The sequence below is a fragment of the Polypterus senegalus genome, chromosome 13, assembly GCF_016835505.1.
Source record: "Polypterus senegalus isolate Bchr_013 chromosome 13, ASM1683550v1, whole genome shotgun sequence".
NCBI classification, from domain to species: domain Eukaryota; kingdom Metazoa; phylum Chordata; class Cladistia; order Polypteriformes; family Polypteridae; genus Polypterus; species Polypterus senegalus.
In genome coordinates, this window is record NC_053166.1 from 4,037,946 (window position 1) to 4,054,099 (window position 16,154).

Genomic DNA, 16,154 nt, shown 5'->3' on the forward strand with positions numbered 1-16,154 from the left:
ACAGATTCCAGATAAGATCAGAAGTGTTTGATCAATCTAGTGAAGCTGCTGACTGGCTCGGTGCCCAAACTGTGCCATGTCTAGAGGTGCCATTGTTCAGATTATTTACTGATGGCCTGTGAAGGATATGAAATTAAATGTTCTTCTTTTATTACTTCTCTATGCAAAGCAGAGGCAATTACAATTTATCCAAATGCAAAGAGAGAACATGAAACAAACTACTTAAAGTTTAACAAGAGGGCTGTGCCCACCGACAATATAAAAAATATAACCCATTGAATGGAATTACAAATAATTCAGGGGATGAGAATCACTCGCTTATCCAGGATGTTACAAGAAGTTGGCTGTGCCCACTGAAAACCCAAAAACACCCCCCCACTTGGGAACGCATTCAGGATTCACTGGAAGTGAAGTCCTCCTCCAGGATGTTCATGTTGGCACATCACATGTGAGAAGCAAACCAACGTCATGAGCCCCACACCTCTTTGAAGCAATAAAAAGCCCCCAGAGAGCCAAGGACCCCAGTTAGAGCGGAGAAGGCAGATCCACCACAGCACTACCAGTCGGGCGACCCAGGTAAGGAATGAGCTGTTTTTATTACACATCAAGTGTGCCGTTGAGATCAGGAGATGTGCTTGATGAGATGCTCTATCGTCACACTGGGCTGCTGAGGTCCACGATGGGACATCCTAAGGAAGCAAAGTGCCGGTGACTTCTCAGTCAATGCATCCTCACTTTTATTGGGCTTTTCGCTGCAAGTCCCATCACAACGTACCGTGTAGAGAGTAGTGAGTGGGGTGCTGAGTCAGGACCAGACATGCAGGCCAAAGGGGGCGCTAGAGGACATCAACAGGGCCATATAAAGATCTGACTGGAAGGTGAAGGCAAAGTGACTTTGGCAGGAATGACACTCATTAATGTGTTAAAATAAGTAGACCAGTAACTCCAGTATGAACCAGAGAATAAATGACAGCAGCAGTTAAAAAGGATATCAGGAAGGCTGGAGAGAAATACTGCAGAAAAGGTGAAGACGCCCTAAAGAGATTCTTTAATTGTTTAGTCGTAAAAGAACAGACGAGGAGGAGGTGAAGAGAATGAGGAACAGTGAAGGGGAGCGAGAACATAGCAACGCTGAAATCACAAATGACTTGAACTTACATTTTGTTGAAGTTTATACAGTTTGTGTGAAGAAGTCGATGACCTCACAGAAGTAACAGGGACTACTAAGGACTTACTGAGAGATTTGGAAATTTTAGAAAGAGAAGAGCTGCTCAGGCTACCTGGGAATTTGTCACATCGCTCTGCGCCTGCACTCAGTGAAGAGAGCTGTAGAGAAACAAACCGCCTTGTAATTAAAGAGGCTGAAATCGAACAAACCGCCAGGACAAGATCAGGCTTAAGGAGGCCAGCGAGTGCAGATAGAAACCCTTGACGCATATTTTAAAAATCTCTGCACACTCGAGTAATTCCTAAAGACGAGTGGCTGCTGAATATCATGAAGGGTGGGGCAAGCCGAGCCAGTGAGCTTAACCTACTCCACAGTAATGGAGGGGATTATTAAGGAGAAGATCAAGTGACACATGAAGGAAGTGTTAGGGACAGTCGGCATGGCTTCAGATGAGGAAGGTCGTGTTTCACTATTATGCTGGAATTTTATAAGTGAGCAACTATAGGATGTGATCAGAGAGGTGACAAAGTTTATTATTTATGTTAATTTTCAGAAGTCTTTAATAAAGTAACCCATGAAAGGTTGGTGATCAAATCAGAAGAAGTGGGGGAGTCAGATGCATAGTTGGGTAAAAATTGTCTCAGACACTGGCAGGAGTGAGTTATGGTGAAGGGAAACTTTACAGAATGAGTGGATGTTACAAGTGGTGTCCAGCAGGAGGCAGCACTGGGGCCGCTGCTCCTTTTAATGTACATAAGCGATCTGATAAGAACGCAGTCGACGAGCAGGCGATACTCGGACCCGATTGCAAAGGTTTGTGTCAGCTTAACAAGAACGTTTAACAGATCCAGCAGGAGTGGCGTCACTTAGCAAACTCAAAGGGGTTTAAGACGTTCTGATGGCCTTCAATGTCTCAACAATGTCCCAAGGATTTGGCCAAGCTGAGGACATTGCCAGGACAATTAAATTGATGTTGTCAGTTGAGATTTTTCACAAAAAACCCCATTTTAAGGAAACACTACGCCTTTGTTTGACATTTGATTGATAATTTGTTTGTTTAATACGCATTGTAGAATCTGCAGTACAATACAAATCTGATTTTTTTTCTCCTGATCTGCATTCTAGAATATAAAGATGATCAAACCTCGTCTCTTCATGCTAACCTTTCTTTTCACTCTTTATGACGTAAGGAAGGAGTATAGAAACATAAGGCCTCAAATGTAGAAAGTCAACGTAGCGCCACACATTCTACACTTTTATTATCTTTATGTTTAAAAGCACAGTGGATTAAAACACGATGGCTGATGAGCAGGAAAGGCGTCCTCATAACATTTTGCAAACACTTCATAAAATTCCTCAGAGAGGGTCTGCCTGTCAAGAAAATAAAATGGTGACCCACCGAGACAGAAAAGAATTTAAAACAAAAAAAAATTTGTATTGAAGCCTTAAACTGATGAAAACAAGAAAGTCGAATAATCACAGAGAGCGATTTTTGTGTGACCTTTGCAGGTCTTTTGTGTGACCTTTGCAGGTCAGAGTGCAGGGTCAGCCCTCGTATGGCACCTCTGGAGTGCCAGTCAGGTGAAGGTCCTCCTTCAAGGGCCCAATGGAGTAGGATGGCCACCATCCTGATAGCAGCGCAGATCCTTAGCCACAGAGCCACCAGTCCGCTCTACGAGGACAGCAGGATTACAAACGTCGACTGGGTCTTTGTTGTCTGCTCTGTCCTCCTTTTATTACTTAATCTCGTCTCTCTCTGCACCACTTTTCTGTTATCTCTGCTGTCCATTGTCAAGTGCAGTTTAGATTTGATTTCACGTGAAGCGGTGTTGTAATATTTAGGACAGGCCATCTGTTCAAGGACTTATTAAATGTATGTGCATTCATTTATGAGAATTTGAAAGGGTTGACATGGCAACTCGACCAGCCCACCAGGAAATGTCCTGACATTCCAGAATGTCACAATGTCCCCAAAAGAACATTTGATATGAGGCTCAGAGCCAAAAGTATCAGAATTACCAACACACAAAACAAAAATCATATGTCAAAAATAAAAGAGAGATGAACGGGTCTCAACACTCAGGACTTTAACGAATAATCAGACAATTCTTCATGAAGACGTCGCTTAAAGGATAAGTTCAGTGGTTTTCAAGTCCAAGTGATGTCTTCACAAACTTGCTGTTATACATTTGACACATGACATTGTGTCCTAAAGCGACTCGCCTTCTGTAAACGTTAAAGAATCTCCTGCCGCACTGGCACTTTACATTGTAGGCCATCAGACACGGAGGAGAAGCTGAAAAACTCACCACATACGTCCACTTGTCAAGCCAAGCCAGCTGGCGAGTGTTGATCTGCGCCTTCTGTGTTTCCTCCGCATGTTCAGGACAACAAAATGGAGTCTGGAAATAATCAACTGCAGACCTCGTTACTGTAACACATGTGACTCTGAGGCCATTTGGACTTCTACTTCCTTAACAAAGTGTGTTTAATAAATCTGAACTTAGTGTGGAAAGTTGTATAAAGTTCACAAGGAGCAACAAAAGCATTTTGATCTTACATTTAACTTTAAAAACCTGTACATCTTAATCAGAGTTTATATACTGAATGTTGGCAAAACTCAAAAACTAAAGGTGACAGAAAAATTCTGAGCTCAAATCTGAAATCAGTATGAAAAAGTAACTTTAATCGTCACCCAGAGGGGCTGCGGCCCACCAGAAAGGTAAAAGTGGGCGACCAGCTTATCAGAGACAAACAGGAGCCACACATCACCTCACGTATTCAGGGGTCTCCTCTGCTTCATCTGTGTGGTCTTCACGACATGCGCTGGCACCTTTAGTGACTCATCTTATGTGTTTTCTTTTATAGAAATCTGAGCACAATGGCTGCAACACTCGGCTTGCTGCTGGCTACTTTCATCATCAGCACAGTTACAGGTAAGTCATTCGATATCCAACAATGCAGGCCTCTAAATGTTGTGATCCGGGCACCTAAATATCACAAAATGGAGGCAAAAAAGAAAACACGGTTTCAATAAAACAATAAAAAGCAAAACAAAAACATAACTCTGACCTTTACCCATAGAAAAGGCCTCAGTCCTGTCAGCCTGACCCCAAACTAAAATGGCAGGCTTTTGGTTTACACAGGCCCAAAATGGGGTTAAGGATGTTTTAATGTTCAAAATCTAAAAAAATCCACAAGAAAAGAGAGAGAGAAAGAAAAGAGAAGAAAGAGAAGAGCTTAGAATCGGGGGATAGAAAAAAAACACAAGACCTCTGGTCCAAAATTCAAACCAAAACAAAGTATCTTTATATTCGAAGAGATATTCTCAAATAGAATTAAAAAGAGAGATTAACAAACACAGCAAGTGAGAAAGGAACTTCCCCTTGGAATTAGTAAAGTAAAATAAGGTACAATCTATCTATCTATCTATCTATCTATCTATCTATCTATCTATCTATCTATCATATAGTGCCTTTCACTCTATCTATCTATCTATCTATCTATCTATCTATCTATCTATCTATCTATCTATCTATCTATCTATCTATCTATCTATCTATCTATCTATCTATCTATCTATCTATCATATTCTGCCTTTCATATCTATTCTCTCTATCTATCCAAGAACCAGCAAACCATTCACAGTACCTTATAAATGAATGTGAAGGTCACAAGACAGGAAATCCAAACCTCATAATCATCAAATGAAACCCAGGAATCCAAACACAGACAATCCAAAGTTGCCATCTGAACTGTCAGTTCACTAATGCCAGCTGCACGATTAGGGCTCATTTATACTTCACGCGAGGCAGGCTGCAGCGGATGCTCCTGCTACGCAAGCGTTGAAGTGTTTATACTTGCGTGCGTTCTTTACGTAAATCTGGAGGAGTCCACCAGGTGGCAGTGTGAGATATTATCACGGTGAGAACATGTTTGGCTTCTCTGTGTTGTGAGTTGCCTAAATCACCTATTAAATTCCGATAACACCTTACCGTAATATCTGTGAAAAGGATGTTTATTGATTAAATTCACCAATCCAGGGATGTGTCCATTCCAACAAGCATTGGGCACGACTGAGAAACAATCCCTGGACGAGGTCTCCGCTCATCGCAAGGTGAATACAAACACACATACACAAGCGTCATTTTAGCGGCACCAAATCCCCAAATCTGCTTATCTTTGGAAGGAAACCAGAGCGCAGTGTGGAATACAAGCAGGGAAATACCAGCAACGTAACTCCCTGCGAGACAGCAGTGCTATTGCTCCGCCACCGTGTCACCCCCATGTGTGTAATTATTAACAGTATTCATTATTTAAATGAAATTATATGTAAAATGTAACATACGCACTTTAAAGCATTTCATCATGAAAGTGATATCAAGTAGAAATCTAAAGATTCTAAATTTGCACAGAGTTGGTATGTCAGACATTTAATTTGTTCATTGTGGTGATTTATTTCTGCTTGCCGCTGCTGTCAGGTCCAAGAAGCTCGTAGCGATTAAAAACTGGGATGACTTTTACGACCGTCTGCTTTAATGATAAAGTAAACTACGAGGTTAAAGTGGACAATTCGAGATTAAAGCCGAAATTTCCACTTTAATCACAAAATACACGTTTTCACCGCGTCCTTTATTTTTTTCTCAGTGGTTCAAATATAACGCTATAAATTATGTTGCTGTTGTTAAGTTGCAAAAATAAAAAAATTTAAAAAGACGACACAAAAGATGGTATGTGAGACAGAAAGCCTCTATGCCGATCCTACGGGATGGATGCTTCGATGTGGTGAAGCAAAATGCCGACATACAAATGCATTCGTGGTGCTTTTATATTCAAGCGTCGCATATTCCCGATCGTAATGACACGATATATTTTAAAAGTCTCAGTGCCGTCTATTTTTTATTTTTATTTTTTTGCAACTTCACATCGGCAACATAATGTATAGCGCTGTATTTGAGCCACTGAGAAAAAAATAAAGGACACGCTGAAAACGTGTATTTTGTGATTAAAGTGGAAATTTCGGCTTTAATCTCGAAATGTCCACTTTAACCTCGTAGTTTACTTTATTATTAAAGCAGACCATCGTAAACGTCATCCCAGTTTTAATCGCTACGAGCTTCTTGGACCTGACAGCAGGTAAAGTAAAAAAATAAAAAATAGACGGCACAAAAGATGGTATGTGAGACTTTTAAAATGTATCGTGTCATTACGATCGGGAATATGCGACGCTTGAATATAAAAGCACCACGAATGCATTTGTATGTCGGCATTTTGCTTCAACACTTTGAGCCATTCATCAAACAGCAAAGCGCACACATCGATCCCAGAAGGATCTCCATAGCGGCTTGCTGTCACATGTAGATAGTAAACAGAGACTCTGACGTCACGTTCCGACTTTCAGCACACTGCGCCCCCCGACTTTTTGCTGGTACTGCAACTCGCGCACGCGTCACGTTAATTTCTGAGGACCTGCTCAGAGGACGCGTGAAATGAATGCTGGGAACGCGTGGCAGCCATGATGCGGACGCGTACGCGTTCTGAGCGTGAAGTATAAATGAGCCCTTAGGCTTCACGTGCAGGAGACAGGGCAGAAAACAAATAAATATAGTGCATAATCTCCACAAAAAACCTAATAACAAAAGTAATAACACAATAAAAGTACAAATCAGACAAAACAAAACCAAAAACATCATCAATCTCAAAATTACATTAAAAAAAACAAAAAAAAAACCAAGATCAAACTTGATGACACTAAATGAGGGTCAGAGTTTCCCACGTATAGGCAGCTGGTGAAATGTGCTACTGGAGCAGGAGCAGCTCTGGGCCCTTCTCCGTCACTATCTCAGAGGCTTAGGATGACATTCTATGTAGGCCTTTGGTCAACTGTGTCCATGCCGTGGCATTTCTTGTCCTCTCACGTAGATGGAAACTGAAATCAGCTCAGCCACACATAAGGACAGTGCAGAAGTGGACTAGTAAGGCTGTGGAAAGCCTCTCTGGGAGGACGCTCAGCTTGGAGTAGATGACCATACGGACACAGGTCCTTCGTACAAACTTTTTTTTAATCAAACAAACAGTACGTCACTCCTGTGCCATCAACAGACCTTTCGAGAGACCAGCAGTGGTCCACTGTTGATGAAATGGGAACTGAAGATGACTCTGGTCATTCAATCATGTGAGCTGGGCCAGCTGATGCCATGCTGAACGTGCATGGCACAGGGTGGCAGCCATCAATTAGCATACAGAGTGGTCTCAAGTCAAAAGGTCTTGCAAATATGTTGAATTCTAATGACATCCAATGGCCTTCATTAAGCGGTGGTCTCTGATTTTCAGATGTGTCCTACAGTCTTGAGTTATGTCAGCCTGGATGGGTGAGCTACTCCGGCAAATGTTACCAATACTTCCCAGAGAAGAAGACCTGGATTGACGCTGAGGTAATGTTTCGTCCTGAGGGCTGTAAGTGACACTGGAAATGGTGTGACAGAATGGCATTGCAGCCTTAATATGTGCTTTGTGAACAAGTCCAGTATGTTTCTGTGCTCCGTGTTGATCTCCTTCATGGCACGCGTGTGTGTTTTCCCCCTCAGCCAGTTGGCACCTTTGATTTTTTTGTTATTCTGCTGTACGTTCACCCCTCAGTCACTTTCTTTGCACTGCATTATGGATCGTCCTTCTTTTGCTTTCTCATTCTCTGTCCTTCTCTTTTTAGATTTCTGTCCCTCCTCACTCACACACTCACATTTACACACAAACAAGACAAACAAAGGGAGCAGAAGACATGAAGTGAGCAGAAGAAGATGGCGACCTGTAAAGCCCATAGCTGCAGGCTGCACTTCATCTGCTCCACAAACCGTATCTGTTCCTGAGAACTCGTTCATAAGGCGACTGTTCATAGCGTGAACACAACACCAGTGGATCTCCGGCTCAGTCCTGGGCGCCCTGCTGGCTGCAGGTTTTTGTCTCCTTCATTTTCTCTTATTGATCTCATTTACTGAGCAGCTGACATCTTGACTTAGTCACAAGGTGACTGACAACATCTGAGAGACGATTGGCTTCATTTCTTTGGTTAAAGAGACAGGCAGGTGAAGTGACCTGCTCAGGTCACACAGGGTCAGTAGTGGGATTTGAACCCACAGCCTAAGAGTTCAACGCCTCACAACACCTGCCTCCCCCCTAATTCTGCAGACAGCAGTGGGATTTGACACTTCAGAGCCATTTGGTGCTTTTGCGTTGGCCTGAAGTGCTTAGCTTTCCTTCACTGCTGTCCTCTCCTACTGATTTGCTCCATTAGTTTGATCCCAATAATGACAGTTAACAACGAGCAGAGCAGACCCCCGGGCAGACGATCCTGAATGCTGAAAGGCTGCACCTGCTTTAGCGCCAGACCCCCCGACAGGCTCAGTGGGAAATAAATTAGATATCAAGATGAGAACGATGAGGAAAATTATAAAATCATCTTTTAAAAAACACTGAATTATCAGCGTGTCACACACAGAAATGACGGGCACATTCCAATCAAAATGTACCAACTGTAGTTCTGTCATTTCAACATGGACCCCAAAACACAGAAACTGGGAAGTGACAGCTGACTTAGTTAGGACTGGAATTCAATTGAGAAGAGAGGTTTGAACAGAAATCTGCAGCTCCGGGGGTCTCCAGTGCTGAGTTTGAGAACAAGTGGGCTAAACAGAAAAACAAATGATAAGAAGTGGACCCCAATCCCAACAAATGACCCCAAATTCACATTCAAATAATATTACAGTCTGAATATATACACAGTGACTGACTCACTCGCTCACATGTTTATCATTTAGTTAAAAAGCTGACAACTGGAAGGATGGCACATCAAGGGCAGTAGGTGCCCACAAAGACGGAATTTGAATAAATCTAAATTTAGGGCCAAAAACACCACCTTAAAATAAAAAAAACAAAAAAAAAAATACCATAAACAAAAATACTTTGACTGTTTTGATAGAAATTTGGTGATGACACAAAGAAATGGGGCTGCCATTCATGTGAATTATCTATCGATCTATGAAAAGGATCTATCTATCTATCATCTATCTAATCTAAATGGGGCTATCTATCTATTATATGTGCCTTTATCTATTGATCTATTATATAGTGCCTTTCACATCTATCGATCTATTATATAGTGCCTTTCACATCTATCTATCGATCTTTCTGGAGTGAAGAGGAAAGACGAGAGGTCAGGGAAGCTCAAAGAAGACTTGCAAGTTAAAATGTTAGATTAATGTAGATGAGGACAAGACCTTCATTCCATCAGAATTCGCTAGCCCTGTTCACGTAAATCCACCAAAATAACATCAAGTCGAGGTGTGGGGGTCCCGATAGTCCTCGTGCCCACCGCACTACTTGGTCACGTATTACACAAGTCTGTGGCTCTCTGTGTGACATCATAAGTTTTGTGTGACATTTACCCTTAATGTGTTTCCAACTGTGTCCCCGTGTTCTTGATGACCTCATTTTTAAGTCACCATCTCGCTCCACTGGACTGATGCTCTTCATCATTTTAAACACGTCAGTCAGTCAGGCCTCCTCTTCATCTCCTTAAGGCTCTGCTCTTTTAGTCTTTCCTCATCACTCACCCCCTGTAGCCCCCCATAATCAACCAGTCGTTCTTCTCTGGAATTTCTCTTGTGCTGCTTTGTCCTCTTTGTAGCCTGGAGTCCCAAACTGCACTCACGACTCCAGATGAGGCCTCACCAGCCTGAGCAGAACCTCCTGTGACTTGTACTCCACACATCAAGGCGCTATATAACCTGACATTCTGTTAGCCTTCTTAATGGCTTCTGAACACTGTCAGGATGTTGATAGCTTAGAGTCCACTGCGACTCCTAAATCCTTCTCATAAGGTGGACTCTTGAATTTTAGAACACCCCCATTGTGTATTCAAGCCTCACATTTTTACTCCATCCATCCATCCATTTTCCAACACGCTGAATCCTAACACCGGGTCACAGAGGTCTGCTGGAGCCAATCCCAGCCAACACAGGGTGCAAGGCAGTAAACAAACCCGGGCAGGGCGCCAGCCCACCGCAGACATTATTTTAATCTTCCACTAATCTGCCCGAGCCTGTCTGCTGTGCAGGTCCCTCTGTGATGATTCAGTGGATTCTCGATGATCTGCCAGTCCACCTATTTTGGTATCAACTGCCAACTTCACCAGCTTGTCCTTCATATTCCTATCTAAATCACTTATAGATATTAAACATAGCAGCAGCCCCAGTACTGCCCCCTGCTGGTCACCACTCTTAACATCAGCCAATTCTGAGAAGGTTCCTCACCCCATCACCCTCTGCTTCCTGCGTCTGAGCCAATTCTGCCCTCATCTTCACAGCACACCCTGATCTGGCACTTCTTTAAGTTTGATGCCCACCCTCTCATGTGGCACCTTATCAGATGCTTTCTGAAATAAACCACATCATCTGCTCCTCTCTGGTCGTATCCTTTTCTTGCTTTCTCAGAATTCCAGCGTGTTGGTAAAACACAAGCTCCTGGTCTGAGCCCACGCTGACTGTTGCGTACTCCATGTTCTGCCAGTTTCTTCTTCAGCCAGGTTTATACTCAACGTCTTCATGTCGGGCCACATGGTGAAAATGACGTCACACACTAATACGAGCCCTCTGCAGCGATTTAACTACATGGTGATGCCAGATGGTGCCTTGTATCCAAGATGGCTGATTTCGACGTTAGGCTGCTGACGTGATTTCCAGAATGATCAACAAGGGGCTGAATCTGACGCAACAGGCCATCAAAGTGTGGAAGAGATGGGCATAAATCTCTGAAGGGCATCCACTCATCATGTACGTCAGTCACCCCGCTCATGATGTGAGTACCCGATGTGCCATGACGCTCTGGTCACAAAGCAGAAGCACATCAATCCCTGGGTACAACACAAGCTGGCAGCTGCCGCATACTGTTGTCAACATAAAAGTAAAGAAGTCCTCCACGGCCAGAACACAGAGGAGGTGGACATTCTGCGGAGTTGACCACATTATTTCTTTTCAGCTGTTGTTATCTGAAATTGAGGGAAGCATTCAGTTCACCACACGGGGCACCCGCACGAGTGCAGCCTGTAAACGTCACTGCTGTGTGTAATAACGAGCTAGCGGGCACCACGACTCAGGTTGTATAGCCATTGACGCCAACCCTTCAAACCTTTGTACCGCTACAAGATTACAATTCAAAGCCTGACATTTCAATCTGATTGAAGTCTTCATTTCTACAGGATCCCTAAAGTTTCCTTTGTTCCTTCTAATTGCCTTTTTGAATTCAAAAAAACACTCTTTACTGTAAAATGGTGTCTTGCCAGGACCGCCAACAGAGACCAAGGTCGGGACAGGCAGGAATGACTTGTGGCATCGATGCTTTACTGACGGGCGACTGTATGTGGCGTATTAAAGAGTGAGGAGCTCCAGCTGACTAATAATATTAACACCCGCTAAAAAAATAACAGCAAATATCAAAGAGTGAGAAGCACTCGGCTAGTGACACACACCAGTGACACACACCAGTGACACACGCTAGTGACACACACAGGCATGTCCGACGGCACAACAACCGAAGCCCACCAACTTGGACGTGGCAAAGCCGAATAACGCAGCTAGCAGACCCATAACTGTACAAAGCTGACAGACTGATCACCACCCAGGCACCCACCTCCCATTGGCACGTGAGATGTGTGCCCACCATGTGCCAGGCCTGTCTCAGCAGCTTCTCTGATGTGGACATCCACAGGACCGCCATTATTGATTCCCAACAGACATAAAACTTCATAATTGTGCAGACCTCATGTCTGAAGTTGGGTGGCACCTCACTTTAAAGTGACAAAGGACAGGCAGTGACACAGCTGGACTGTCCAGTGGTCAGTTTAAGACCAGCAGTTTCCTTTTAAGAGTTTGCTGTCCGAAAGCCTTCAACAAAATGCACTCCAAGTATCATGCAGGAGAGGTGCTGCCTCAGGGGTCTTACAAAATCTCCAAAAATAAAATGGCTCCCAGGTGCCACGACAGCCCCCAGTTTTTGTTGTGTTCTTCCTAATGTGTGTGCCATGCTGGCCTAACGTGGACCCTCTCTGTCACCTCCTCCTGTAGCTTCACTGTGTCAGTCTTGGAGGAAACCTGGCGTCTGTTCACAGCAGCGGTGCCAACCACTTCATCACCAGCCTGATTAGGAGAAGTGACTCCCATGAACCCCTCTCCTGGCTCGGAGGCTCCAACTGTGTGCGGGTAAGTTGCCCTCCCATCCATTCATCTTTGTGGTCCTGGGGGGCTGTAAGCTCTAAGATGGCAGAGGAGTGCAGTCCTGCTGCAGTGAGGGTCCCGTTGCTTACCGCAGTGTCTGTGTTTTGCAGATCTCATCGTGGCTCTGGACAGATGGGTCTCAGTGGGATTTTACAAACTGGAATCCGGGTGAACCCAACAACGTCAGTAGCAATGAGCACTGCTTACACACCAACTTTGCAGGTAAGCCATGCTTTCTGTTTTAGGGCTGATGAAGATGACCACTGCAATGGTGGCCGCTGTCATTTCAATTCAACGTGTTGCTCCGCGTTCAGACTGAACACCACATCAGGGGTAACCTGGCACTGGACTGGGGTGCTGTGAAGGACTTTGGGGGCACTCAGGTCTTTTTGTGCTTCACTTGAGCACAGCGTACAATAAGAGCAATGTGTGTGTGTGTGTGTGTGTGGCAGCAACATGTGGGACCGCCCTAAAGACCCCCGTGTAACACACTCTGGAGCACCGAGTAAATCAGACAAATCTGCCACTGTGTCGACTTGTGACTGGCAGAGCAGGAGGGCATCCACCAGGGGGCTTATTAGGATGTGATGAGCATCAAAAATAAGTCAACAAGCTAAATATCAAATACTCAACCAATAAAAAATAAAAAAGAATAAATGAGACCCCGCGCTCACCTCATGTTCTGTTCTTCAGCGGGCAGCATGGTGGCATTTGGTGCCCTCTGATGGACTGGCTCCACGCCACGTGTGTGGATGGGCGTCATGCAGGCCTGATAACGTTTGGATGACTGAATTACATTTTATGGGGGGCACACTGGCATGGCAGACTGCAGCCTGGTCACAGCCTGTGTGTGTTTTTTCCTTTCATCCCAAAGACATTCAACTGGAATTCTATGGAAAAAAAGCAAAAAGTAGTCAGCCAGAGAGGTGCACGGGAGGTCATGTGTTTGGATTTTCAGAAAGCTTTTCATTAGAGAACCTGCAGATCAACCTAAAACACGTGGGAACTCATGCCATGGTGTGCCAATGGGTCCAGAATCAGCTGTGACTGTGGAAACAAAGGGTTATGAGGGTGGATGATATTGAGATAACAGGATGTTACAAGTGATGGTCCTCACTGCTATTGTGCTATGAGTGACCGCACCAAAGACGTGAGGGGCACATCAGGAGAGGGACAAACGGGTAAACAGGGCAAAGGTCAAAACCTAAAGAGCAAAGGTGGCATAACATGACATGAGAATCAGGGTCTAATCTCACAGGACAAGGCCACACACAGTGAGGGGACCCTCGCTGAAACACAGCACTGCTTTTCTGGACCACCCTACACGACTCCACTCACTTCTATTCCAAGGTCCTCCATGTGATCCGATCTTCACGTGAGTCACAAATGTCAGCAAAGCCAAATTGGCACAACACGCTAACAGCACACGAGTCTGATGAACGCGATGACGTCCAGCATTCAGGGTGGGCACTGGAGGAGCTGAATGAAGCCCTGGACTGAGGGTCTGCTCAGACCTCACTTGGCAGCAGTGACTTCCAGCTGCGCCTGCTCCGCCATATTCAGTGGATGTCGGCTGTGTGTCTGTACGTTGCTAGTGGGAGCCGACTGTGTGTGTTTGCTGTTCTATTGTACTGTCGATGGCCGCATTTCAAGATAAATTTATTTACTTAATGCAAAGGGAAGGATTGCCAAAGGGTCTTTTCTTGCCATTGTGCCTGAGGTTCTTCTGGGTGAAGAATGAGGTGGCACCACTAGAGCAGATGCAAACATTCACAAGCTGTTCATCTTTTAATCACCCCAGGGAATGATGGGAAAGGACTCAGTCAATGAAAATGTCAAAAAAGGAATGAAACTCGGCCATTGATAAAACAGAGCCCAGTCCAATACCCTGCGATGGACTGGCACCTGCCTTGTGCCCTGTGCTAGCTGGGATGGGCTCTGCAGCAATAAATGGGTTAGAAAATGACGGGCTAACACTAGTTCAGTTGGCACCGAGCGAGCCGTCATTCAATAAAAGCCTTCATGGGTCACACGTAGCTCACTGAAAAACTGGGTGAGCTGACCCACCCTACAAGTGACGTCATTAAGTACCCACAACACTTGGCAACACTTCAGTCATTTTGACCAGCCCAGATTAAGACCCCGCAGATCCCACCTAGCTCCTTAGAAGACAGCTGATCAGACTTTTACTAATGCAGTGTGTATCGTGGTGTTTTGTGTTTGGCGAGTGGAGATCAAGCTTGGTCACCAGAGAGACTGCTTTGGTTCATGGGGCTCTGAGGGGGTGCCCAGTGGTCTTTTGGTCACACTGACACCCACACTGCTGAAGAGGGCTCTTGCCATTACACCCAAACCCTCCTCTGAATTTGAGCATCTCTTGGTTTAAACCCCCTGATGACGTTGGGGACGGCGTAATACCAGGCGGCTGGGCCTTGAGAATTTCCTTCTGATGTCCTCCACCGTGCTACCTGCACACCGACTCCTGGTGGCGGGTGGGATGGCAACATTGTTCAGTCCCTCAAATCGCAAAGCGAGTTTGTGAGTTGCTGCTCCTCCTGGGTTGTCCTCACCTCTCCTCTTGTGTTTCTTTTCAGTTTCAGGTGGCTGGAATGACATCGACTGTGCAAATCAGTATTCATTTATCTGCATGAGAAACCAATGGCCAATGCTGAGGATGAAAAAGGAGTGAAGCCACGAGAGACACTAAAGATGTCCGATCTTCATTACACTTCGGCTGTTTCTAAATAAAAACACATCTAGCATTCATCCTGCTGTCTTGTTCTCTAAATTATTTTTTAGCTTCTCATTTAGGATGGACAAGCTGCAGTACTAAGACATGTCACTTGCTCTCCTTAGGCCACCTCATATGACATAAGTAAACTCAGCAGTGGCCACAATCTGATGGCCGTAATGAATGGGTGGTCATCTGGAGGTGGGCTTCAGATCTTGGCTGGCTGACCGCAGTAGAGATGGGCAGCACCACACAACACTGTAAGAAATGAATGGAATGGCAGTGAAGGTGTGCTGCAGGATGGGAGCCGTGACTTAAAGACCACCAGCCACACAGTGTGATGAGGGTCATGATGGGCCTGAGAGAGTTGAGCTGTCAGACATGGGCATTCTGACCAGTGTGATGTGGCGGTGGTCCTGCTGCTGGGGTCTTGAGGTTTTCGTGGCTCAGCCGAGGACGTGGACAGGCCGTTTACGTAGAAGACGATGTCCCCTTTGTCACACCTGACTGTGACCTTGCAGATGCACTCGAGTGATTTGTGGCTGGGATGAGGATCAGCACCTCCAAGTCTGAGCTCAGGGGTCAGTCAGAAAAGTTGAGATTGGTCTGTAGTGGTCAGGTGCTGCTAAGATTCACATCGTCAAGATGGCGGTGATTTATTTATTTTTATTAGAGGATCCCAGGGACGCCCTCAGCCTTGGCTCGACCTGCACACACTCACAAACTGAGAGAAAATAAAGCACACTGGGGAACAACGACAATTAAAGAATATAATGAAATGAAATATTATAAATAATACCACCCTGTACTCCTACGGCGATATTACAATAAACATATAAACACAAACACCATACAGCAAAGTCCATGGAATACCACACGGATGTAATGAGAGATGACGAGAGTGAGTCCAGAGATCTGCACGTTGTAAGGGAAAGAAAAATCAGTCCTACCGGTAGACACTGTAAGGGTGAAGACGGATGGTTGGCTC

The 16,154-nt window shown here is 44.8% G+C and overlaps 2 protein-coding genes across 2 annotated transcripts in view; both read left to right on the forward strand.

Annotated features, from left to right (window-relative positions):
• Window positions 1-16,154, forward strand: part of LOC120542826 (lectin-like) — a 134,610-nt gene that overhangs the window by 81,376 nt on the left and 37,080 nt on the right. The gene's annotated exons all lie outside the window — the stretch shown is intronic.
• LOC120542827 (lectin-like) lies at window positions 292-15,201 on the forward strand. The gene is made up of 6 exons (XM_039775509.1): window positions 292-576; window positions 4,037-4,104; window positions 7,502-7,602; window positions 12,286-12,420; window positions 12,546-12,657; window positions 15,030-15,201. The coding sequence occupies exons 2-6, from the start codon at window positions 4,050-4,052 to the stop codon at window positions 15,122-15,124; spliced, it is 498 nt and encodes a 165-aa protein (XP_039631443.1). The 5' UTR covers window positions 292-576; window positions 4,037-4,049; the 3' UTR covers window positions 15,125-15,201.